This window comes from Passer montanus, unplaced genomic scaffold, assembly GCF_014805655.1.
Source record: "Passer montanus isolate IOZ18808 unplaced genomic scaffold, ASM1480565v1 scaffold8, whole genome shotgun sequence".
Classification (NCBI taxonomy): Eukaryota; Metazoa; Chordata; class Aves; order Passeriformes; family Passeridae; genus Passer; species Passer montanus.
In genome coordinates, this window is record NW_024373256.1 from 13,932,330 (window position 1) to 13,957,096 (window position 24,767).

General features: G+C 52.3%; 1 protein-coding gene across 1 annotated transcript; it reads right to left on the reverse strand.

Moving 5' to 3' along the window:
* Positions 1-142: 142 nt before the first annotated feature.
* On the reverse strand, positions 143-19,452 carry TRAP1 (TNF receptor associated protein 1). The gene is made up of 17 exons (XM_039732308.1): positions 19,236-19,452; positions 18,072-18,154; positions 17,550-17,690; positions 10,304-10,375; positions 9,470-9,630; positions 8,542-8,651; positions 8,284-8,357; positions 5,897-6,052; positions 5,486-5,606; positions 5,292-5,361; positions 4,983-5,130; positions 4,328-4,513; positions 3,135-3,273; positions 2,593-2,678; positions 1,657-1,802; positions 1,237-1,309; positions 143-962 (listed from the first exon to the last, which is right to left on the reverse strand). Exons 1-17 carry the CDS (start codon positions 19,435-19,437, stop codon positions 861-863), a joined length of 2,070 nt encoding a protein of 689 aa, XP_039588242.1. The 5' UTR covers positions 19,438-19,452; the 3' UTR covers positions 143-860.
* Positions 19,453-24,767: the final 5,315 nt, after the last annotated feature.

Here is a 24,767-nt window from a genome sequence, read left to right on the forward strand (position 1 = left end):
CACATTCTCCTGCTTTCCCATCCCTCTCCTGCCACCATGTCCAGTCCTTGATGCTCTGAAGAACCAAACAGCATCTGAAGAGAGACAAACCAACATCACCAGCTGGAAGACAAAGACCAACAAAATGAAGAGGAGAGTGAAGTGGGGGGATGTCTGGAAAACAACAATGTTTATTTATCATAAATACAGATCAGCTAGGTGTGCAGTTTATCTCACAGACTCTCCAGAAAGCCACACAGTAGAAAGCTGCCTCCCAGTTACTTCCCTTTTTTCACAAGACCAGGATGAACTCACTTATGCAGCAGCTCAGTGATCTTTTCTGCCATGGGATTGCACTGACATGTTCCACCAACAGTATCTGTGTCTGCCAAAGGCAGCAAGCTGTCTCTATGCCAGCAAACTCCTCCTGCCTGGTCAGACCTGGAGGTTTCTAAACTAATTAATTGATTTTTCCAGTGCTGGTTCAGAGCACAAAGGTGAGCAGGGATTTTGTGGATAGGGGGGTGTATTGACAGATCTAACAGGGGATCTTGCTGGCAACATCTGTTTTGAGAAAGACCATTTTTAGAAACAGTCTGAAATGAGGCTCTTCAGGCTCATGTCAGAAATTTGGGCACATTATTTAAGCAACAACCTCTGGATTTTGTCCCCACTAAGAGCACTGCTCTTTGAACAAGCTGATGACGTGGGATCTGATAATTACAGGTGGCTCCTCCCCGTGCAGGGAGGGCTGGATGTTCCCAGCACTCTCCCTGCCCTCTGCCCATGAACCTGTGCTGGACAGTGCCTGCAAGCAGCTGCTGAGTGGCTGTGCCAGAGGCATGAGGTCAGCACAGAGTTCATCCTTCAGTCCCTGGGGCTCAGTTCTTCTCCACGATTCTGGTGAGGAGTTCATTCAGCCGGTTCACCATTGGCCTGGGATCCTCATTCAGTCCTGCTGCAATCATGGCATTCTCATAAATCTGAAAACAATAAGAAAGCACTAAATAAGCACCAAAGCAACCTGCCTGAGGGAGGAAGGGAGTGTCCCTCCCAGGACCTGCATGCTGAAACCAAGAATGTCTTCTAGGGCACCTGCTAGGAAAACATCAATCACAAGTCCCAGAAATACCCAGGGACCACAGAAGGATGTGACTTCTGCCCACTGTAATGGTTCATCCTGTTCCCTGCCATGCATGGTCTGCAAGCTGGTTCTGGGAAGGATGGTGCTGCTTTTGGAGAAGGTCTGGCTCTCACCTGGTCGAGCAACATCTGGGCCAGATCAGGCTGACTGTCCTTCAGCTCGCTGAGCTTCTTAATCAGAGCATGCCTGTAAGAGAGAGATCAACACTGAGACTTGCTGGTTTAGGACACAGTGAGAAATTTATTTCCAGAATGAGCAGCTAAGTCACAGTGGGTCACCAAAGTCAACTTCCTTGCTCCTGTTCTGGGGACTTCTCTCTTCTATCTGTCCCTACAACCCCCATGGTCCCCAGAGGACTGCACAGTGTGTGGGGGCACATTGAAGGTGCCACACAGCCTCACAGATTAAGGCTCTGTGGCACTGACTGCACTTAATGGGGAGGACTCTGCTAACTGGCAGCCTTACACTGCCTCCTCTCTGCCTCCACTTCTGAGAGGCTGCTGTGTCCCAGGGCTGGTGCTGTCCCCCCTTACCCGGTGTTGATCTCCAGGGTGGGCTGCAGGAGCTGGGCTCGCTCCTCCTGGCTCTTGGCCAGCTGCTGCATGCGCAGGAAGTGGCGGGCAGCGCCCATCTCCAGCACGGTGATCATGGCAGGGTGCGTGTCCAGCTGCGTGGTCACCTGTGCACAAGCACCAGTCAGGGCCGCCATGGACAGTGCACATCCAGAATGCAAAAAGGTCATCTGAGGTGTGCAAGATCCCAACAGTCCTGCTTGCCCCAAATTATAGAGGCCTGCAGTAAAATTGGCAGCCCTGAACACATAGCTACCACTCAAGCAAATACTCTGGGAGAGAGACTTGAAAAAGCTTTCACAAATCAAACAGAAGTGAAGGATGACAAACTTGCAAAAACCCTTGATGTCCTCAACTCAGCACTTCAGCAGAACAATATGAGGCATCACAAAATGAGACTTCCAAAAGACTGTGGAAAGCCTGGACATGTGGGAAAGTCTGAGGACTTGGAGTCTCCTCAGCACAGATCCACACCAAGCCTTCACATGATTCATTTCCATCCCACAGGACCTGCCTAACCCAGCAGGAAAGATGGGGGCCCAAATGGCCCCACAGTCCCCAGGCAGTGGGCTGCAGGACCCAAAGCATTCCTTGCCAATACACCTTTCTAGTCCACAAGCAAGAAAAGTCACCAGCCTGTTCTGGTAACCTGAGCATCAACTGCAATATGGGCTTTTCTCAATACAGATTGAGATGTGCTGCTTCTGCTGCCACACTGACCATCCAATGACAAATGCCCTCCAATGACAAATCCACACCACTCACACACAGGAGGCAGGAGAAGAATGTCTTCCCACAGGGTCCAAAAAAAAATCTGTGGCAGCAGATCCCCAACCACCTATCATCCTTTTTCCCTGGATCATTACCTCTGTGGATCTCCTGTACTCAGTTACCCACCTTCACCCCAGTGACTCGAGAGCCTAAGGCATTCCTCATCCAGGCCATCAGATCCTCAGCCTCCTTCTCTGTCAGACGTTCTCCAGCTGGCAGGGAAAGAGGGCACATCTGAGTGTGTGTGCAATGGACAATGAACTGAGTCTCTGCACTTCCATTTCACACTTTTATTTATCAGTTGTCTTGTGGGAGTGGGAGTACAGCACCACTCAGCACACACCTACATATCCTCATCCCAGACCATGCCATACCCAGAGAGGGCAGGGTCACACCTTGCCAGGGGCTGCCTGCCTCTGTCTGGGCACCAGATGTATGCATGGGGTTCATGTATGAAATAAAATCATGGCAACTCCACACATGACATTCCATTGAACTTTGATCATGTGAGATGAACCCAGTCTGCAAAAACTCTGAGCTGCCTCAGACCATGAGAATGGGAGGGTGGAAGGCTCTTGCAAGAGCAGGGGAGGAAGGTGTCCCCTCCCTGCTTGCTCAGGGTAGCAGGGCAGAGTGCAGCAGGAGGGGACAGGGGAGCCTCACAGTACCTGGGCGGCTCTCCTCAAACTTCTCTTCCTTGTAGTGATCAACAACAATGTCTGTCTCCACAGAGATCAGCTTCTTCTTGTCAAACTCCCGGAGGTGCAAGAGTGTCAGCTCATCAAACTGCTCATAGCAGAACAGCACCTGTGCCAACAAAGGGACAGCAACACGTTTGGGGTGTAAGAGCATTCCGTCCTTCCCAAGGAGCTCCGTACCAAACAGCAGGAACATCACAGAGGAAACTCACAGCTTCAACCCCACAGTGACTGTCACTCAGGGCCTGACATGAAAGCAGACCCTTGGAGGGATTTGTTACCATGGGTGGCAGGCCTGCAGCTGAGCAAGTCCAGCTGCCCAGGGAAAGTAAGAACCAGCACTGACTGCAGTCCTGAGAGGTCCCCCTGCCCCCAGAGGACAACTGTAACACAATTACAGCCCTGCACAGCAGCTCCAGGCTCCTGCTCTGGGGTCCAGCAAAGGTAGGAAACATATAAGAACCAAGTGTCTGTACAAGTACTAAATCACAGAATATGCTGAGTTGTAGGGGACCCATCAGGATCACTGTCCCAACTCTTGTCCCTGTGTACCACACCCCACAATCCCTGTGTCTGAGAGCATTGTCCAAATGCTTCTTGAACTCAGACAGGCTTGATGCTGTGAGCACTTCCCTGGGGAGCCTGTCCCAGTGCCCAACATCTCTGGGTGAAAACTTTCTCCTGATACCCAACCTAAACCTCCCAGCTGAGCTCCAGCCATTCCCTTAGGTCCTGCCACTGGTCATGAGAGTGAAGAGATCAACATCTGACCCTCTGCTGGCCCTTGTGAGGATGTTGAAGACCACAGTGAGGTCTCCCCTCAGTCTCCTTTTCTCCAGCTGAATGGACCAAGTGCCCCCAGCCGCTCCTCATATGGCTTCTCCTCTATGCCCTTCACCATTTTCATGGCCCTCCTTTGGATACTCCTAGAAGCTGAATGTTGTTTTTTTTAAATGTTTTAGTTAAGAGTGTGTGACAGGTCCCTCCTGGCCTCATGCCACAGAGCAGAGCAGAGGAGGCCAGGCAAAGGCACCATGCTGGCAGGGCTCTGTCACAGGCCTCGCTGCCCTGCCCAGCTCTGAGAGCCAGCCCTGAGACCCAGCCCAACCACTGCTGCAGTAGCTCAGGGTGCTCCCCTGGCTGTGGCACCCCTGCTCACCCACCTCCATGTCCTTCTTCTTCATGGCCTCGAAGTAGGGCGAGTGCTCGGCCAGGTGCCGGTTGGGCGCACACAGGTAGTAGATGTTCCTGCTGCCGGCCTTCATGCGCGAGCCGTACTCGGCCAGGCCGGTCAGCTGCCCCGCGGGCAGCGCCGACGACTCGTAACGCAGCAGCTTGGCTATGTCCTCCTGCAAGAAACGTGCTCCTGGGGGCCCAGCTGGGTCACCGAGCTCCACCCGACCCCTCCCAGCACCAAGGATTCCTGTGCCTCTTGGCAGCCCTGCAAAATGGCTCAGGGGATTCGGAATCCCTCCTTTCCTGCTCCACATATTAAAGGCACAAAAGTGATTTAGAGAGGATGTAGGTCAAGCTCTCCTGGAAATGGAAATTAGGCAACAGGAGGGGAAGGCCCATCTTTATTGCCTGTTGTAGTTGACATTGCACCAGGGAGGGCTGACAACAGCATGATCCTGCAGGGTCTCAAAATAAATGGGAAGCAGCACCAGTCAGAAAGAGTGAAAGTTTAGGCACTAGAGAATCCATAGGTTCTTGGCAGACCCAGGTGGGCACGCAAGTTCCATGGGAAGTAGCAGTCTCTCTCATCCCAGCTCATCGCAATCTTTCCCATCAGCTGCAGTGTTTCAAGACTCCTCATACCTTGACATCCTGCTCTGCTATCGTGACAATTCCCTCTCTCATGAATACCCCGTACTCCTCGAAGAATTTGGCATATTTCTCAGGGTCCTTCTTGCTCTGGTCAATGAAGAACTTGATCAACCTCTTCTGCAAAACATCACGGAGCTTCCTGCAAGAGGAACAAGCCTTTTTAAAGACAACTGCTAGAGCCAGACAAGACATTTTAGGTGAATGTCTCTCTGTGCAGGGCTGTAGTGAGTCCACTGTTCCCTCTCCCTCATGGCTTTGTATCTTTTCCTTGGATCTCAGTCCAGAGATACTCTTGCTTACCTGATCAGGGCACTCTCCTGCAGAAGCTCCCTGCTGAGATTCAGGGGTATATCCTCACTGTCCACAACACCTGGAACACAAAGGAACCCTTGAACAGTGATGCAAACACAAGTGCCAGGCTCAGGAGGGCAGCCCTTGCCTCATCCCTGTGGAAGCCATTGTCCATAACCTGCTATTCCTGGTCCCACACACACCTCTAAGGAAGCGCAGCCACTTGGGCAGGATGTCTGCAGCTTTGGTTTGGATGAGGATTTTGCGGCTGTAGAGAGCAACACTGGAGCCCATTTCCCTGCTGATGTCAAACATGGATGGCTTCTGCAGGAAAACAGACAGGAGGTAACACCAGCACTGTGCAGGGTGCTCACATCACACTGTGGTCTTCCCTACAACACTGAACCCAACGAGAGCTGAAATCTTGGCTCTCTTCCCTGGGGACCCACGTGAGCCATCCCACTGCTCCTGTCATGGCTCAGTCTCCCAACTACCCTGCAGCCCCCGGCCCACTGCAGAGATAATCCCCCTGCAGCTCCTTCCCCAAGGAGCTCTGCATTGCCCCTTGCAGAGCAGCTGGGCAGAGGTGTCAGGTTGCAGGCCAGCACACGCACCTGCTCGGGCACGTAGAAGATGCTGCGGATGTTGAGGGGAGCGTCGGCGCGGTAGTGCAGGACGTAGCGCGGCTTGTCGTAAGCCTGCGCTATGAAGCGGTAAAACTCCTCGTGCTGCCACTCACCGATGTCCTTGGGCTCCAGCATCCACAGAGCCTGTGCAGGAGCAGGGAGAACAGTTCCCATCAGCTCTGCAGCCTCCAGGGTGCCGGAGCAGGGAAATAGAACCTTTCAAACAGACTCTTCTGCACGGCCTGGGAGCAGGATGTGGCTCAGGCACATTATCCATGAACAAACTACTGCCCCTCGTGTGCTCTCAGGCCACCCCTCAGAGGTAACTCTTGCCCTGCAACATGTATAGGGCAGCTTGTCTAGCCCAAAACAAAAGGGATTTGGCTAACCTCCTTTGCCTTGCACTTGCCAATGGCCATCCTGGGCAGATCCCACAGCTCAACTGACTGGGAGTACTGGTCAAGTTCTCAAGGCCTAACCAGCAAGCAAAGGAAAAGCAAAAGTTTTAGTGAGACTTTTGTAACCAATCTGCCTCTCTGATGGAGGTCACAGTCTCAGCTAAGAGCTTGTGAAGCAGCTCCTGCACTGTTTTCTGCTGATTTGTTCAGCAGCTTGGGAGCTGCTTTGTGAACCACTGCAGGGTCACTGCTCCAGCAGTGTTTCCCACATGAACACATGCACTGAAGCCATGAGCTCTAGCTTCCACCTGCTGCTGTTCTAACTCCCCCAGTGCTTTCTGAAGCACTCAGCCCATGCTCACAGCATGTTTCAGTTTCCAGTACCTGATCAAAAGACTTGCATCCAACAAAGATGTGGGACTCAATGCAGAACTGTGTGTTCCCAGCTGGGTGAAGCCCATCTCAGTCACTGCCTCTCTTTGCCACTCAAGCCCAAATGAGTGACAGGAGTGATTTCTGGGGACAACACCAACATCCAGCCCACCCTCAGAGCCCAAGGGTTTCAGGTCCCTGGCAGCACTGAAATTCTTAAGGATTCCTCTGCCTCAGAGCCTTGTTCCACAGGTGGCTCCCCCTGATTTCCAGCACACACAAGTGTCATGGAGGGTCTGCAGGATCACAGGTAGGATTATGGGGCTCACTGGGAGCTAAGGTGCTCTACAGCAGCTGTGTTAGGGAAAATGCTGCATTCTCAGGGATCACTGGTATCTAACAGTTATCCCAGTTAAACCAGAGAAGCCCCCAGCTCCATGCTGTGAGCATTCAGGAGCTCATTGAGGAGAAACCCCACCAGGGAAACAGCTGTGGCTCTGTTTGCAGTGAACTGATGCTGATGTGTGAAAAAACACAAAGCCAAGATCCTGGATAAAGAAAAGGCATGAAGTGAGAGCATAATGAGAATAAAGCTGTTGCTGTAACCCAAGGGAAACCAGACTTTCTGATAAGAAGATAAAAGTCCATGACTCTATTAAGGGCATTTCAGCCCTTGCTCTACTACTGCTCTTCTCCAGGGAGCCTGTTCTATTGATTGTCAGGCAGAGAGAGCAAACAGCTGTCTGAAGCTATTTCTGGTTTTGTAATTTAAGGGGCACAGCTAGAAAGCCTTTGGAACAGAAACCCTATTATGCAGGAATAAATAATCAGTGACTAATAACACCAATTACAGAACCTTAGATAAATTAACATGGTAAAATGTTTAAATACAGTCTTGAAAGTCTGTGCAACCAGTGCCACATTCCAGGAAACAAAAAAGCCACACACATGCTCTCTAACTGCTCTCTTAGGTGAGAAAGCTTTAAACAATCAGAAGAGGAGATGCTGGAGGAAAATGATTCATAGATTTCTGTTTTAAAGATAATTAATTTCTCCCAAGTGATGCCTGCAATTGGGCCAAGAACATCTGAGTAAAATGGATCTGGCTGCAGTATAATGTCAGTGGTCAGAAAATGCCAGCATCAAGAAGTGCTCAGCTAGGAGCTGGGAATAAATAAGGTTGTGAGCTGCTGAAAAACCCCAACCACTCCCTGGCAGTGGCTGTTCCATGTAAAGGACAGGAAGAACTGCAGTGAGAGGTGTCAGCACACCAGCAACATGAGCAATCCCTACAGCACTAACACATCACATGGCTTGAACAGAATAAGCATTATAAAGCACTGAAATAATAATTCAGGACAAGGGATGGTACAGATCTTGCTGATCTCCAAGACTTTTCCACAATAAATGCACAGAAGCTGTTGCAGGTATGACTTCAGCTGGATTGTTTCCTTTTGTTCTAATTAAGTGATCACTGCAAGGTCTGTGATATCCTGGACAATCCTGCCCTGATTTCCAGGGACAGCTTTATGCTGTTTCCTGTCTCCAGTGGAGCATTACAGTGGTTCATCTCCATGAGTGATCTGCCTGTGGCCTCCACCTCACCTGTAACGTGTTAATTCTTCTCCCATTGAGGTACAGGGGGAAGCTGATGAAGTTGCTGTATTTTGTCACCACCTCTGGAAGGGAAAGAAGACACAGAAGGGTCACCTTTGTGGAAACAACACAGCAGGAATTCCCTCAGTAACAGCAGGTGAAAGAAATTGCAAGAGAGGAAAAAAACCTGTAAATTCACCTCCCATCTGTGAGCACCAACAGACTTTCCAGAGCCCAGGGGTAACAGCATTCCCCTCCTCTACTCACCCTTGACTCGGTCTTCATTTGCAAACTCTTTGCAGTCTTCTTTGAGGTGTATAATAATCTTAGTCCCAGCTCTGACCCCAGATGCTTCTGCAATCTCAAACATCCCTGAACTAGGATTAGAAACAAACACTGTGTCAGTTTGTGCCTCAGGTACACTCATGATATGACAGAAACTGTTCAACTAAGAGCATGCACAACTCTTCAAGGCCAAGAGGAAAAGGCAAAAAAGTCTTGAATGCCTGAATGCTCCTTGTGCCTCTGAGAAACCCCAAAAAGCATGTGGCTGTTTTCCCCACAGCATCTCCAGACCCAGCACACATTGCTCTGCAGACACTAGCTAGTGAAAACCCAAACCAGTCTGGTGTCATGGTTTTCTCAAGAATTTAAATAATGTAGTAAATTCTGAGGAAATTTTAAGGAAATGCTGAGCTTGTCACCCTCAGAAGCTCCAATTTCAACATGTCCAGCAGCCCACAGCTTTCCCATCACAGATGTTTGCAACTTCAAGCAAAAAGCAAAGAATGAGCACACAGCTGTGAGCCACAGGGGGTGTGCCTGCAGACCCCAGTGCTGCACAAGCTCTGCTCTCTGTGGGTGCCTTGGGCCAAACCTCAGAGGATGATTAGAGCAAGGAGGTTCAGTTTGTCCCTGTGCTGTGGGCACCTGGGCTGACTGCTGCCAGCAGGGATGGAACAGGAGAGGCAGGTACTCTGTCCACAGCATGCCTGCTCTGACAAACCAACTCTGCCCTTGCAGTTTCCACACTGGCACACTTGGCCATGCTTTGTTACTGTGTACAACCAGAGCAGGACCTAAACCAGTCAGCCAGGTCCTGAAAGAACACACAAGCCCTGCCTTTGCAGAGCTTTCAGGCCATGCCTGGTGTGGACACAGCCCCCCATGCTGCCACCCCACTCTGCAGCCTCACCCGTCAGATGACCAGTGGTAGCCTGGGCTGCCTGGCTCTGCTGACTGGGAGAACACCTCCACTTTATCAGCCACCATGAAGGCTGAATAGAAACCCACTCCAAACTGGCCGATGATTTTACTGCTGGCTTCAGCTTGGCTCTGCAGAGCTTCTAGAAAAGCCTGCAGGAACAAAGGAGACACAAAGCAGCACACAGTGACTTCAGGTATTGCTGGAGTTGTGATCAATGCCCAGCTGGGCTCCTCAGGCACTGCAGCCTGGCAGTCCAGCACCCTCACCCCATGCTCCTGCACCAGTGCTCTGAGGAAGGTTCCCAAGGAAAAGGGTTCCTGCACAGGGACTGCACCTCTGGAAAAGGGGAGCAGTGCTTAGAGCAGTAAAGGGAAAACAAGCAAGAGCTCGGTCAGTCAGGAGCAGGAAACCTTAAAATGGTGTCCAGAGATGAAAGAAAAACCAGGTACACGTGTACAACACCTTGCTGTGGGGACAGAGCTGCTGCTCCCCTGGACATGGGGCAAATGCCAAGTGGGTGGGTGCCCTCTGTAAGGATGGCTGGGCAGGAGGGTGTTTGGAGTGAGGGCAGTGGGTGCAGCAGTGCCACACACAGGGCCCATCTGCACTGCCTGGGCTCCCTGGGCCTCCCACAGCACAGCAGGGACCACTGAGAGCCAAAAGACTCAAAGGCAGGTTTCACCTTCCAAGAGGGGTGTAATTTCACAGCTGGGCTGAGGGCCAAGGGACAAAAGAGAATGAAAAATTACTGGGAGAACAAAAGTGGTTGTACCTGGAGAAGAGTTTTCTAAGGGAGGGAGAAGGATCCTTGTCCCAAGTTACCTTTGAGCCTGATCGAGCAATGGTACCAAGGTTAGAAATCAGCTCCTCCTGGGTCATCCCAATACCTGTGTCCTGAAAAGAAACAGCAACTGCAGCTCAAATATCAGCAGGGAATCATTGCTCCAGCAGACAGCACCCAAGCAACTTCTGCCTCCAACTGCCACTCTCTGCTTTCCCTCTGAGTAGTAAATCCAGCAGCAAACTTCCAGCTGTGACTCCATCTGCCCATGGCCAGACAGACTCAGAGGGCAGAGAGCTCCAGGGGCAGCCACAGCTCCCACAAACCACCAGAAAGCTCAGAGACCCTGGCCATTTCTCAAGGAAAGACAAAACCATGCCAGGACAGGCTGGATTCTACATCCCTCTAAAAAGCACAGGATGGCAGTGCAGGAAGGAGATGCCAACCCAGCCACGGCCCCAGGGTGCCAGATGTCATGCACAGACACACCCTCCATGCCTGAACTGCTCTGAGGGGGAGTTGAGGAGCAGAGAGAAGCAGCTTGTTTGCAGTCTGCAGATGTGGAACACTGGGAATCAGCAGCAGAGCAGCAAAGCCCTTAACTCTCAGGTAATGCAGACCCTTGTCTGCAAGCAGCACATGAACTGATCTCCATCTGCTCTGCCTTTCTCCCCTTCTTCTCCCCCTCACCCTGTGCTCCACGGTGTGAGTGTGGAGCTGTCAATGTCCAGGAGAGCTGGGTACTGCATTCCCATGGGAACAGCCTGACCTCAGCCAAAATACAATGCACCAGCCACACTTTGTGATGCTCTGCCCAAGCTTCAGAGGAACACAGCTCCTTGTCACCCCCAGGTTATTCCAGAATTGCACTGCTGCATGCAGATAAACATCTCCCTGCAGCTCACACATCTCAGGCAGCAGAGCCTGCAGCAGCACCACCCAGAAAAGGCTGCAGTAAGTCTCAAACCTGGCTGCAACTTCAATTTGCATGACATACCAAGGCAACAAAGGTAACAGCAAACCCCAGCTAGAAATGGCCACCCTCTCACACAGGACCCCAGCAGAAATCTTTCCCTTTCTGTTGTCCAGTGTGTTTTCAGACTTGCTCCACATACATTTTCCACAGGAGCAAAGGGCAGGCTACTGTCCTCCAGGATGCCACTCCCCAGAAAAAAGTGCCATTCCCCCTCCCAAATCCCAGCAGCTTCTCTACCCAACACAAGCATCCCAAGAACCCACTGTTACATGTTCTCTGAGCCACTCTCTGAGGTGAAAAGTGAGATGTGAGTCTCCTTCCCACGAGGGATTCAGCTCTACCTGAGCACCTGTGAGCATGGTTATTGCAGCTGACAGCATCTGGCACATCCAGAGTGGGCTCACACGTCCCCAGTGCCTTAGCAGGGGTGGGATTTGGTGTGCAGGGTCAGCAAAATCAGCTGCAACAGAGCTGGCAGCTGCTAGGTGGCTCGGAGGTGAGGTGCCAGAGTGTCCTCTGCCACCCAAGGAGCATTTACTGGGCTTATTTCTACCCAAGTGAGTTAATGGCAGTATGGATTTCTTAATGCAGTGTTTAACTGCAGGGAAGGATTGAACTGCTCAGCTTGTGAGGTGCCATGTGGGTAAGACACTTTCCTGCCCCCCACGAGTCAGAGCACAGCAATCCCTTTCCCTTGGTTAAGTACAGTACAGCCAGTCAGCTCTCTTGGCTGAGCACAGGGATGATGCCCAGAAAGATCTCAACAGTGAGAGATCAAAAGCCAAGGAAAACAAACAGCGTATGGCAAAATCTCAGGAATCTGACATGGTCCCTTCCCCCAGGGAAGAAAAATCCAGAAAGAACAGCTTTCAGCATCTGGTTCAGTTTTTCTTCATGCCAGACCCTGAACAGAACTCTGATCCACTTCTATTTATAGCACAGCATGTCATTCCCAAATTCCAATGTGTTAAAAAAAATACATCCTTACCCCATTAATTTATTGGCTATTGAATTCCTAATGCCCTGCCAAACTGACTGCAGAATGCTTAATGACAGTTCCTGGAGACTGCTTTGATGAGGGTGAATCTCATGAACAAAGAAAGCAGGGCTCAAACAGCCAGGATGCTGACGGGGGGAGCAGAAAGTGAAGATTCTGGCAAAGCAGACACTCCCTACTGCAGGAAAACACCTGGGTGGATTAGGCTGAAGACACCATCAAGATTCAACCCACCCTTGCCATGTCCACATTTGCTGCAGCTGCCCTTTGGCTCCCTTCACCACATGGAGCTGCTCAAGGGAACGGGAATAAAGCAGCAGTGGAGGAGAGATGGGAGCTGAGCTCTGCAGAGCAGGAACTCTGCACTCATGGGAAGAAACTGAACCTGTCCATGAGCACCCACCTCAGGCTGGGCCCACCCAAGTGCTGGCAGCTCCAGCTCCATGAAATCCAAGGAAGCAGCTGGTGGAACTTCTACTGCCCTTCTCACACCGCTCTGTGCTGCACCAGCTGCTCCTTGGCTGCTGGGCACCTTCACCAGGAACCACCATGGCAGCACCCAACCCCTGCAACCTCCTTCTACCAGCACCATGCAGCCTTTGCTCCACCATCAGCACTACAACTTCTCTTCCCCTGCAAGATAAGCTTTATCAGGCTCACCACAGCCACAGGAGAGCGATTTGTAACAGCACAAAGCAAACTGTACGTGGGGCTTCTCAAATTACAAAACGTGAGGGACATGCTCAGAGTTCCAGGTGCCAAGTGTTTCTTTTTAAGTGGGGCTTCTCAGTGGGGCTTCTCAAATTACAAAACGTGAGGGACATGCTCAGAGTTCCACGTGCCAAGTGTTTCTCTACAGCTTGGAGAGACCAAGACAGAGTTCAGTGCACTGGCCCTTCATTAGTTGAACGTTAATTACAGAAGATTTGCTGTTACCCAGCAGAACCACCACCTCCTCACCTGGGCGAATTTCTCCTCTGGTACTTGTCAGGGTGCAGAGTAAAAATCCTCCCCAAACCATCCTTTATAAAAGACAACAAAGAGGCTGCAGACCTTCAGACTATGAAGGGCTGGTGGCCACAGGTATTGAACTCAACTCAGTAACATTTACCCCGAAGAGACATCAGCTGAACTTTGTTTTTAGCACCTTTTTATGTGTGGAGACCTCCAAGGTACCAAAGCTGCTGCTGACCTGCACCTTTGTGCCTTCTGAGCCCTTTGTTCTAACCCTGTGGTGAGGGTGCTGGATGTTTGCAGAGCCCTGCTGTGTAAGATTAGTTTAGCTTTGCTCATTACCTGAGTCCAATTTAAAGTATTGCAGAGCTTCCTTACACCTAACAACCCATTAAGCAGCCATTAACTGCTGCCCTGCCATGACTGCATTGGAAGGAATGCTCCCAGTTAGAGGTACCTGGCTGAACTATTGTGTCTTTCACCTTGCTTCCTTGCAAAACAAACACTTGAAACATTTATTTCAGTGTAAAACCTCAACGGGGCATCAGATGAACACTGACTATATTATAAAGACATGCTGCTTTCACCAGTTGATAAAGTAATAAAATCCCAAAATGTCTGATTAGCAAATGTGCCCACTGTTATTTAAATACCTTGATTAAAGACTTCCAATTCACAAGACCAGGACAGCAGCTGCACTAGAGCAACGTTCTGGTTTAGAAACATTAAAGCATCTGCAGCAGCAACCAGCAGATGAAAAAGCCAGAATAAAACTGATGCCTGTGAACACGAGGTAATCTTGGCCCAGTACATGGAAGTTGTCCAAAGCAGAGAGCCTGAGCTCTCCTTTGCAAAACCACAGGCTCAGCCTCCACCCATCCAGGTCTAAATACCCACTGTGCAGAAAAGCACTGCCTTTCATCCACTTTGAATTTCCCATTTTTATACAGGATATGCTCTGATCTGCCATGAAGAGAACTAAAGGATTGTGCACTTCCTTCCTTGGGCCACAGGTTATTTGAGATGTGTTTATATTTCTGGGTCCTGGGCTTATTTGTTGAAGATGATGCAACCACTGGAAGCTGTAGCCCATCCCTGCAATCCGTGGCACATTTCTGTAGGTTTAATTCCACCTAAGACTTGCTACAGGACAGCCAGATTTACCCCTCTATCTCCACCTGTCCATCTCGTGCTCCCTCAAGCCCAAGTGACACACGGATGCTGCAGTGCAGGTCACCCTCTCTGCTGTAGCCTGATCCCACAGGGGAGGGGGACCTGCTCCCCACCTGCCCCAAGCTCTGTGGGACACAAGGGTGCATCTGCCCTGACCTTACAGCCCAAACAGCCCAATCCTGACTGCAGCCCCAGCACAGCCCAGTCCTTGTTACAGGCTGTGCCTGTAACTGGTGAGGCAGGAGAGATCTGCTCAGTGATACAGGGAGCTGTTGCAGGGAGGAGTGGTGCTTGCAGTCATTTTAACTCCTCCCAACACAGCAAACTGGTGATTTTGTGGCTTCACAGACACTGATTTTGGATGACGGCAAGAGAGAGATGAAAGCCCAACAAAGGGAACGGAGCAGCCCAAGCTCTGGCAGCGGCCACGCTGCTCTCCGTGCTGGAACAGCAAGCACACTCCCTCCCTCCCCCAGCAGCAGCAGCCATCAGCTCTGTAAACATTTCAAACCATTTCCTCTAAACTCTCCTAGCCCTAAATTAAGCCTCAGCAAGGAGAAGGGCTGCAGCCTGAGCTCACACATCACCACCAGGCACAGCAGCATGGCACAAACTGCACAGCTCCAACAGCACCACAGCACAGCCAAGCTCCTGTCACCTGCCTGTCACCTCGTGCAGGTGCTGAAGGTGAGCTCTGTGCTCACAGAGCCTTGGGGTCTGTAAGAAGCTCTCTGTTCCCACCTCAAAGGGTCCAAAAGCACATTGGTAAAGCCTCAGCACGCGGAACTGCAGAGATCTGCAGAGCTGTTCTCATTGGAAACACACCCCTCACATTTTCAAATGGATTTTCTTAACCACCCTGACCTTGCAGGCTGTGGCTGCTACAGATGGAGCTGTCCTAGAAACATGAGGCAGTTTCCAAAGGGATGGAGGAAATGGTGGAATTTGCTAAAACAAAGGACTTTGGTGAAGGAAGTGAGGTGGTGGAACTCAGTGAACACATCCCTCTTAGCAGATACTACACTGCAAGGCTTAGGCGAATATTCCTGAATGAGGACATCCATCAGAATCCTGAGTCTTGCTGTGCTTATGACTGGAATTCAGTCCTGGCAGAGAGCAAGGAGAACTGCAGTCACTGAACAGAGATGAGTGCAGTCCTATACCAGAGCTACATAATCCCCCAGGAATGTGCCTGTAATGGCCATCACACGTTACAGACCTGCCTTTCCTCAGCTCAGTGAGACACACAGATGCTACAGGGCTTGGAAGAGGAGGGCAGAGATTCAGCAGATGCAGAGGCACAGAGCAGCATGGAGATCTGAGAAGGATCCAGGGGTGAGAGTGAGACAATGGGACCTTTCTAGGAATAATAAAGGGCTGACCATTGCTACAGGTCATGTATGAGGGACCTGCTGCCTCTTTTTTGGTAGGTTCTAGTGGGTACAGAAAACAAAACAGTGGCAAAAGGAAGATCCATCTCTGCCTCAATCACTGCAGCAAGCTTTCTTTCACCTTTGCATTCCTGAAAGGCAGAGAAATGTTCTGAATGACGCTTGTTCACAGTAATCATTATGTGCAGTTTGCTTCTTCAGGAAGTTATAAATAACCCCCTGACTGGAGGTAAGGAGCTTTGGGCACTCTGGAGAAGGCAAAGCTATTAAAGAGATTGGAGCAGCGTTGTTCTCACTGCTCCCCACAGCCCAGGACTGCTGCAGTTTAAAGCTTCCTAGTTAAGACTCATTTAATGGCATTAGAGAGGCACTGGCAGCCAGGCAGGGGGTTATAAAAAGCCCAATCCTAACCCATCTAACTGGGATGGCATCAGAGGCACCCTGCAAGGAGGGCAAGCAGCTCTCCAACCAAACTGCAAACAGGGAGAGAGCTTCCACAGGGACAGGGCATGGAGGTAACAATGTCTTGATGGAGTCAGATGCTTTGTGTCTATACAATCTCAAAAGGGAAAGATGAAAGGCAGCAATGACCCCCTGCCTGGGGCTAAGGGAAGGGCTCCTTAAGCAACTGGTGTTACACAGGAGTCAGAAAACTGCAACAGTGTGACAGGAATAGCAAAGCCCCTGCACCAGGCTTTGAGAATCTCTGCTTGGTGACTGTGTTGCCCACTGACAAGCTCTAACTTCCCCATGGCAACTGCAGCACTTGTTCTGCAGAGGAACAGAAATATAAAATAACTGTGCAGCCTGCAACAGCCCCCTCTGCTTTTGTCCCACGTGAAAAATATCAGCCTGTGTGCTCTGTCTGTGCCACATCTCCCCTGGACCTGCCATGGTCACTCAGGGCTGCCTGCTTCATCCTCCTCCTCCTCCTCTGCTCTCCTAGGAGTGTTCACAGCTATGCTCATGGCTGACACAGCTCCATAAGGAAAATGGCCAGTTTGTCTTTTTTACATTAGGAACTCTGCCAAGAAAACACCAAACCTGAGGCTCAGCCTCCCACCCTGGACAAGAGCCACAAGCAAGATCAAAGTACAGACAGAAAGCCCAACTCCACATCCCTCCCCATGCTGAGGCCCACAGGTGACTGCTCTTACAGACTGTCTCCCTCCCACAGTCAGCATTTTGTCACCAGCAGGGACAACCAAAACCTGGGCACAGGTGAGTGCTGTGCTACTGCCCAAACCTACAGCCCCAACTGTGCCTGAGGGCAGAACCTCAGCAGAAGCTGGACTCAGCCTGTCCTGGAGCAGGAAGAGAGAGAGACAGGCAGGAATGGGAAGGTCTTCTCACCACCCTGGCATTTATTTCCCCTCACCCAGGGGAGAGAGAAGGTCTGCAACCATATAACACCTCAGACTTAAGGAGGTGCATGAAAACCTCCCCAAAGGTCAGGAGGAAACCAGATTCACAACTTACCCATTAGTGAGAAACTCACACAACCTGGGAACCTGCACTAGGCAGGGGTGCTGGGAGAAAAGCCACTGGTACTTCCCAATAGGGAAAGAAGGAGCAGCAAATCTTCCCATGGCTACAAGTGGGGAGCAGATAGCATTACTGATTTCTCATCAAATCCTGAGGTTACAGCCTCATGAACCACAGCCCAGCTGAGGACAGAATATTTGGGCAGGCTTGGAGACTGTGCTGCTGCTCAGCTTCCAGTGTCTCTTCTCAGGACAAAGGCCAGTGACGAGAGCAGCAGGGAATATCACCCTGCTGTTAGCAGAGGGAACTACCTGGATGGTGATGGTGCCCTTCCCACTGTCTGTCTGCAGGTGGATCTCCAGCTCTGGCAAGGCCTTGCCCTCGCTCACCAGGCGGTGCCGCAGCTTCTCCAGCGCATCGCTGCCGTTGGAGATCAGCTCCCGGATGAACACCTGGGGAGGAGACACAGCTGACCCTGCAGCCTGGCCCTGCACAGCCCTCCCGACCCCTGGGAGATCACTGCCTTCACAAACTAATTCCCAGCTCCCCACACTGTGCTTCCCCATTATCTGCCAGGAGAGCAGTTTGTCCAAACTCAGTGTGAAACTGCAGAGGCTCAAGGCTCAGAGTCACTCGGCCATACCTGCAAATTGTTTCAAAAAGACATTTCCAAGGTGTCTTAAAAAACATCATTCAAGAAAGCCAGACATGAAAGCTCAGGACTCACTGGGAACCGAACAGTTATTCTCCCAGCTCAACCATTTGGGATGTATCCCTTGACAGAGGGGGGCTTTGCCAAGAGAAAATCTCCCAGCAAGTTGAGGGTGTCTTACCTCTTTCTCTGAGTACAGGGAACGGGCAACAATGTCCAGCAGTTTCTTTGTTTCAGCCTGGAACTCATGTTTAGAGGCTGCACCTGGAATAAAGGTTAGGGTTGGGAGTGTTCAGCTTGGAGAAGAGAAAGCTCAGTGAACATTTAGAGCCCCTTCCAGGCCTAAAGGGGCTCCAGCAGAGCTGGAGAAAGACTTTGGACAAGGGTCTGAAGTGACAGGACAAGGGGGAATGGCTTTACACTGCCAGAGGGCAGGGATAGACGGGATATTGAGAAGAACTTCTTCCCTGTGAAGGTGCTGAGGCCCTGGCACAGGGTGCTCAGAGCAGCTGTGGCTGCCCCTGGATCCCTGGAAGTGTCCAAGGCCAGGCTGGATGAACACATCTGTGCAGCCTCCCCTGCAGGTAAGGAACTGTGTCCAGGAAGAGAAACCTCCTCAGAAAAAAACTAAAACTACAAAATATCTCAGCTGAAAAACCATCCTTGGCCTTTTAAAAATAGCAAGAGGCATTAGAGGACTCCTTTCTCCTGCAAGAGCCATTAGAAAACTCTGGGAAAACAGGGAAAAGCCACAAGTCCCACATCACCTCTGCCATGCCCTGCAGGCGAGGACGTACATCCCCCAGGGATGGGGTGAAGCTGGAGTGTGGGCAGCCAGCACATCAACCCCACAGGGACTGCACAGCCTGGCACTCTCAACAGTACCTCCAGGAAAACCACAGAGGCACGAGTTCAGATGTCATTTCTGTGCTGGAATAACTCATTGCTCAGACTGCTTTAGAGCACCTGTCCCCAAAGGTGTGCAAAGCAGTTCATTCTAGCTAAAGGGCTGACACCAGGACTCTCACCACACCTCCATGATCCACAGCAATGACCTGGGCAGACACAGAACATTCTTTTCAGCCAATTCCAGTGCCTGTGGAGCCTCCACACATACACATGACCATCAACTTCCTTGATGTCCTTGTTTCTCAGTGAAGGCCATGCTGACCTCCACGCCCAGGTTTTGGGAGGCGAGGGTGCAACACAGATGGGAAGGATGTGGTGAGCAGCACCTGCACTTCCTCCAGAGGCAGCAGCACTGCTGAGGAAGGCTCACCTGCACCACACCTTGACCCAGGAGCACCCCAGGAGCAGCCCCACCAGACACGTGTGCCAGGCCCACCTTTCACGTTCTCTGTGTTGCTGATGATGGTGTGCAGGGGCTCCTCCTCCTTGCTCTCTGCTGTCTGGGTGCTGTACATCCTGACAGCAGCAATGCTGGAGGCAGGAGCATTGTGCTGGAGGCTCCAGCGGTGGAGAATTTGTCTTTGCAGACATGCTGCTCCTTTTGCTAAAGAAACAAATGAAGATATTTCAATACACATCACAAGTCCAGCACCAACAGGAGCACTCCTCAGAGGTCCCACCTAGGTAATGCCATGGGAGTTACACTGTCTGAACAGCTCCCTCACAATCCAACACCCACCATTCCCCCCCAGAACTGCCTTCACTGCATAAAAAGGGCAAGCTGCTACTTTGGCTCTTCTGAATTTTTATCCAGAAGATGACAATTAGCAGCTTTCCCACTGAATTCATCAGGAAGAGGCAGTCTGCAGCATTCACTGCTGTTACCTGGCTAAGCTGAAGACAACTCTCACATTACTGCCTGTGAAAATATAAATTGGCAATAAATATTTGGCCCTTCACTGTCCAAGCACAGGGATTACACCCCCCAACAACGCTGGGTCCAGAGCAAGCAGCACAGGCAGCAGCAGCAAGGCCACCAGTCACAAAATCAGTGGGGAAAATGAGACCAGTCAGGAAATGGCACAAGTCCCTCTAAGGTCAGGGATTCCCAATTCTTCTCTTTTCATTATGCCCAGGTGAACCCAAAAGTCTTCTCTCTGTTGGGGGATGAATCAAAGCCAAACCTCGTCACAAAAAAACCATTGCAGCACCATAGATCTCTGTCCAAAGCCTGTTCCTTGGAGTGATTTCTGAATTGCCAGAGCAGAGGGTGAGAACCTGACCCTGCAGCTGCCCTGGGGAAGGCAGCTCTTGGTCTCCCCCAGTGCTACAATGAACATAAATGATCTGGGAAGCAGAGGAGGCACCAGGACAGCCTGGGCAGAGCCAGGAGAACATGGATAAGCAGCACAAGTGGCTGAAAGCAGTGACAAGCTCAGGTTTTCCTTACAGCTCACTCTGTGCCTGTTGGCTGATTCACACAGCAAGGGAAGGAGGCAAACCCTACACCTGACATTTTCAAGGGGTCTTTTCTTCAGATGACTGGGTACAAAAACAGCCAAAGGCTGAACCAAACCCCATTAGTATGGTGAGAGTCCCAAAGCACATCTGTGGCCTCCTTGGAAACAGCTTCCAAGGCCATCCCCTGGCCTCCAGGCCAGCTGACATGCTGAGGGAGCTCAGTCCCTCCTGAACCTTCCTCCACTTGCCACAGCCCTGGAGTGAACCCTGCATTCCAGCCTTTTCACCAACATCCCTCATCCTCTCGCTCAGGCTCACTTCACACGTGCTCTGCAAACCTCCTGCCCCCCACAGCAGGTCCCACAGTCAGGGTGGTCATCAAGAACAGCTCTTGCTGCTCCAGACCACCATGCTGGGCTCTCACTTGCTCCAGACCAGGTGAACATGAACTCCTGAGCTTTTACAGCACTTCTGTGTCCTGCACCTCATCCTCAAGAGCTGACAGAGGAGGCTGTCAGGCCTCATTCTTCCTCCTCCTCACAGAAAGCTTTGAATCAAGATCCACTTCTCCAGCCAGAAGCTTGAATGACTCCCCAGTCATTCTGCCCTTAAAGAAAAGAGCCCACAAATAGTTTCAAATGCATGTGAACACCTCCCACACACATAACTGCTCTCTGCGTCACAAGCACTCTGCTGCACTATCACAGGACACCTTCTGGAACTGCCATTCCACTCCTGGCAAAGTGGAAACAGCCCTGGCTGAGGGGGGAGCAGCAGAGCACTCACTGTCCAGCCCCTCAAGCTTCAGAGGGGAAGGGCCTGCAGCTCAGGCCCTATATATATTTTATTTAGGTATTTGCATTTGTACTTATTCTGGTGCTGTAGGATACTGCACCGTATGTAAGCACACACATCTCCCAAACAGCAGAAATAAAAGAGAGAATTTTCCTCCCTCTCTGATTCCAGGCTCCAAAAAAGACACAGATCAGCAGCAGCTTACAACCTTAAGTTAATTTCTATCATCAGACATCCAGGCAGCAAAAGCCCAGAGCCCCCACACAGGTCACCCCCAGCCTATGAACACCAGCTGACTCTAGAAGCTACAGCGACTTATAATTTTATTTCTGGCTATTTATAATTGTTGATGTATTCACATTTTTTGCCTCCCTACCTCCAAAGCACAATAATAAATCACCACCCATCAATTTGGAAGTTCCTGTCGGATTTGTGCAATGTTTGGTCTTATCCTCCTTAATTAACAGCCTGTCCCATGGCAGGGAGGCACAGCTCATTAAATACAAGCTGCAGCACCTTCAGCCCATGTGCTCTGAGAGTCCTTGCCTGGAGCAAGGGAGCAGAAAAGGCTGCTGCCTATTCTGGGTGGAAAAGTACAATTATCAGCACACAAGAGCCATTGAGAAGCACCTGCTGAGGTAACAGGTTATGTGCTACTCATAACGAGCCTCAGAAACAAATTCCTCAGGCCAGGCAGCAAAGAAGGAATGGCTCTTGCCCCAGATAAGCACTGTGATGTGTTGGGGCAAATCAGGGCTTTTGATATTGAGTTAATCAAATGTGGAGCTTCCCCACAGCCCACACCCCTCCCTGTTCCCATCACTGTGAGGGATGGAGGAACCCACACCACAGCCCAAATTCCACCTCTCTGTGATCCCTGTGTGCCACAGACCTGCCCCACACACTCACAGCAAGACCAGGACCCTCAGGGGCTCCTTTCAATGCAGACACCTCAGTGATGCCCCAGCCAGCCCCAGGAAAACAGCCTCCTCTGGAAAAATCCCTGCAGTGAGCAGAGCCCAGCACCAGGCACAGAACTATGGTGGGAAACCCTGCACAAAGCAGTTTGTGGCTCAAAACAAAAGAGAAGAATTGGGGTCAGCAGGAGCCCGGGGAAGCTTGTGCAGGAAAAAGCTCCAGCAGTTAACACTCCCAGCCCAGATCTCCTGACACAAAAGGGCTCCCAGATCCCTGAGAATGTGGGGAGAAGAGATTCCCTGGCTGACCCACTCCCACCCACACATCTCCTGAAAAGCTCTGCACAGCCCCAGCCTCGGAAAGGGTGAGAGCAAACCCTGCCAGCTGGCAGTGAGGGAAGGGAGGGCTGTCCCTGCAGCCTGGACCCAACCCAAAGGAGAACCCTGCCCCTCCCCGCACAGCTTCTGCTCACTGCTCTGCCCCGAGGGCCTGGATGACAGCTTAAGGGATAAAACTCTGCTCTGCTGCGGTGTCCAACCCACCACAGGCAGCAGCTTTGTTCCCAGACATGGATGCTAACAAGCCTCTGGGGATTTCTGAGGAGGAAGAGCTGGGTCGCCCAGAAACACCCAAGTGGCACTGTGTGACACAATAAATCTGACAACCCGACCCTGACAGTGACCCTATTTGTCACACAATTTCCCCTGTCACATTTTCTCTCCATAACCTGCAGGGAAACCACAGACCACACCAACAATATGCAGATCTGTCAGTCAGGGGCCACACAGGAGATAAGGAAACACAGCACGGGCTGCTGGAGGAGACAGGCAGGGCACTCCTCACCGTGCTTCGGTTCGTGGCAGCTCACAGGCACATTCCAGCCTTGGAAAGGGAGCACCTCCCACAACTGAGGCCTCAGAGTTTGGATTTTCTCAGCACTCACTCCTGTCAGCTGTCTGAGGTGAAACGTCAGGTGCACCTGGGAAACACAAACCCTTCAGGCTCATCTGTAGATGCCCCTGGGAGTGACACGGCCAGGGAACAGCAACGCTGCTGCCTGCTGCTCTCAGGCAGGGACTGCTCTGTGCCTTCTGCTCTCATGCAGGCACTGCTCTGTGCCTGCTGCTCTCAGGCAGGGACTGGGCTGTGCAGCCTGTGTGAGCTGGGACGTGCACAGGCCATGACACAGATGTGAATGTGCTGTGCAGCCCGTGTGAGCCAGCAGGGACCTCTGCACGTCCTGCACACCTTGCACAGGCCAGGAGGTGAACTGGGAGCGCTGTACGAACCAGGACACAAACACGGCTGTGTTACACACCCCTACAGGAGCCAGGGCACTGACCTCCCCATGCTGCCCGATGTGAGCGTGCTGTACACCCCGCATGAGGCGGGACACGGCCCTGGAGCGGCTCTGCCCGCCACGAGCCCGCGCCATTCCCTGCACAGCCCCACGAGCGCTGGGCGGCCTCGGGCCAGCTCGCCGGGCGCCCGTTCCGACCCTGCCGAGCGGCCCCGGCCGTGAGCGCTGCCCGCGGGACACGGGCCCTCCGCGCCTCCAGAGGACGCACACGGCCGAGCGCAACTCCGGGCAGGCGCGGCCGCCCCCTCAGCGCGGGGGCCCGCGCCCCTCACGCCGCCCGTGCCCCCTCAGGCGCGGGCTGCGCGTGACGCGCGCCCGGTGACGTCAGGCTGCCCCTCAGCCCGCGCGCGCCGCTTCCCTCAGGGCTCCCCCCGGATCCCCGCACGGCACCGGGGCTCTCTCCCCTCACGGCCCGGGCTCTGTCCCCTCACGGCACCGGGGCTCGCTCCCCTCACGGCACCGGGGCTCGCTCCCCTCACGGCACCGGGGCTCGCTCCCCTCACGGCCCGGGCTCTGTCCCCTCACGGCACCGGGGCTCGCTCCCCTCACGGCACCGGGGCTCGCTCCCCTCACGGCACCGGGGCTCGCTCCCCTCACGGCCCCGCCTGGGTCTCCTCACGGGGGCCTTCCAGGGCTCTTCCTGGAGGTCGGAGGTCAAGCCCAGGACGCCGTTGCCAAACCGCTCCTGTTGTGATGGTTAAAATCCCATTCGTGTTTCCTTGTTAGGAAAGGGAGTCAGACACAGGTTCCAAAGGCACCCTGCTCTCCCTGTGAAGACTCCCCTTCGGGTATCCCACAGTGCACGGCTCACAGGGCGCCCATTCCTCGGGACGGGCCGTGGCAGTGGCTGGGCGATGGCAGCGGGCAGAGCTCCGTGCACCGGGCGCTCCCCGCTCCCCCACCGAGGGGCTGAGGGCCGAGTAGAGGCTGCGCTGGGCTGGGAGCAGCCTCAGGAAGCCCCGTGTGCCACACCTTGGCCGGCACCCTGCTCAACTCTGGGCCAGTTGCTTAACATCCCATTTTTCCATTTCTCTCAAACTCCTCATCTCCCGGGGCTGTTTTAGCATGCATCACCGAGATCTAAGGGGCCGAGGCACTGGACAAAGGCTTTGGGTGGGATGCGGGTGAGCGAGGAAATGAACCACTCTGGCGAGAGCCAAATTTGGAACATGTGTGAGAGCAGAGCCTGGCCTCGATGAACACCACAGCCAAAAATAAAAGATGGAGCAGGTCTCTTTCGGTGAGCACTAACCACTTCCAGACCGAGGAGCTTTCAGGAGGGAGCCGTGCCCACTGAACAGAGCCAGCTTTGTAATCCCAGGCCCCGGGGAGCGCGCTGGAGAGCTCCGTGTGCAATTCACTCGTGCTTGCAGCTGATCTTTTGGGACTACGCCGAGCCCAGTGTTGTTCTGGAGGTTCACATCTAAGAAACAC

Bases quoted from the DNA above. Each gene is read 5' to 3' on its own strand.
- TRAP1 (XM_039732308.1), bottom strand. From the start codon at position 19,437: ATGTGTATTGAAATATCTTCATTTGTTTCTTTAGCAAAAGGAGCAGCA. The intron at 6,053-8,283 runs GTGAGGTGGAGG...GCTCCTGCACAG, and splicing joins GAAGAATTAACACGTTACAG to GCTCTGTGGATGCTGGAGCC. The intron at 5,362-5,485 runs GTGTGTGTGGGA...TTTGTGTTCCAG, and splicing joins GTGGCTGCGCTTCCTTAGAG to GTGTTGTGGACAGTGAGGAT.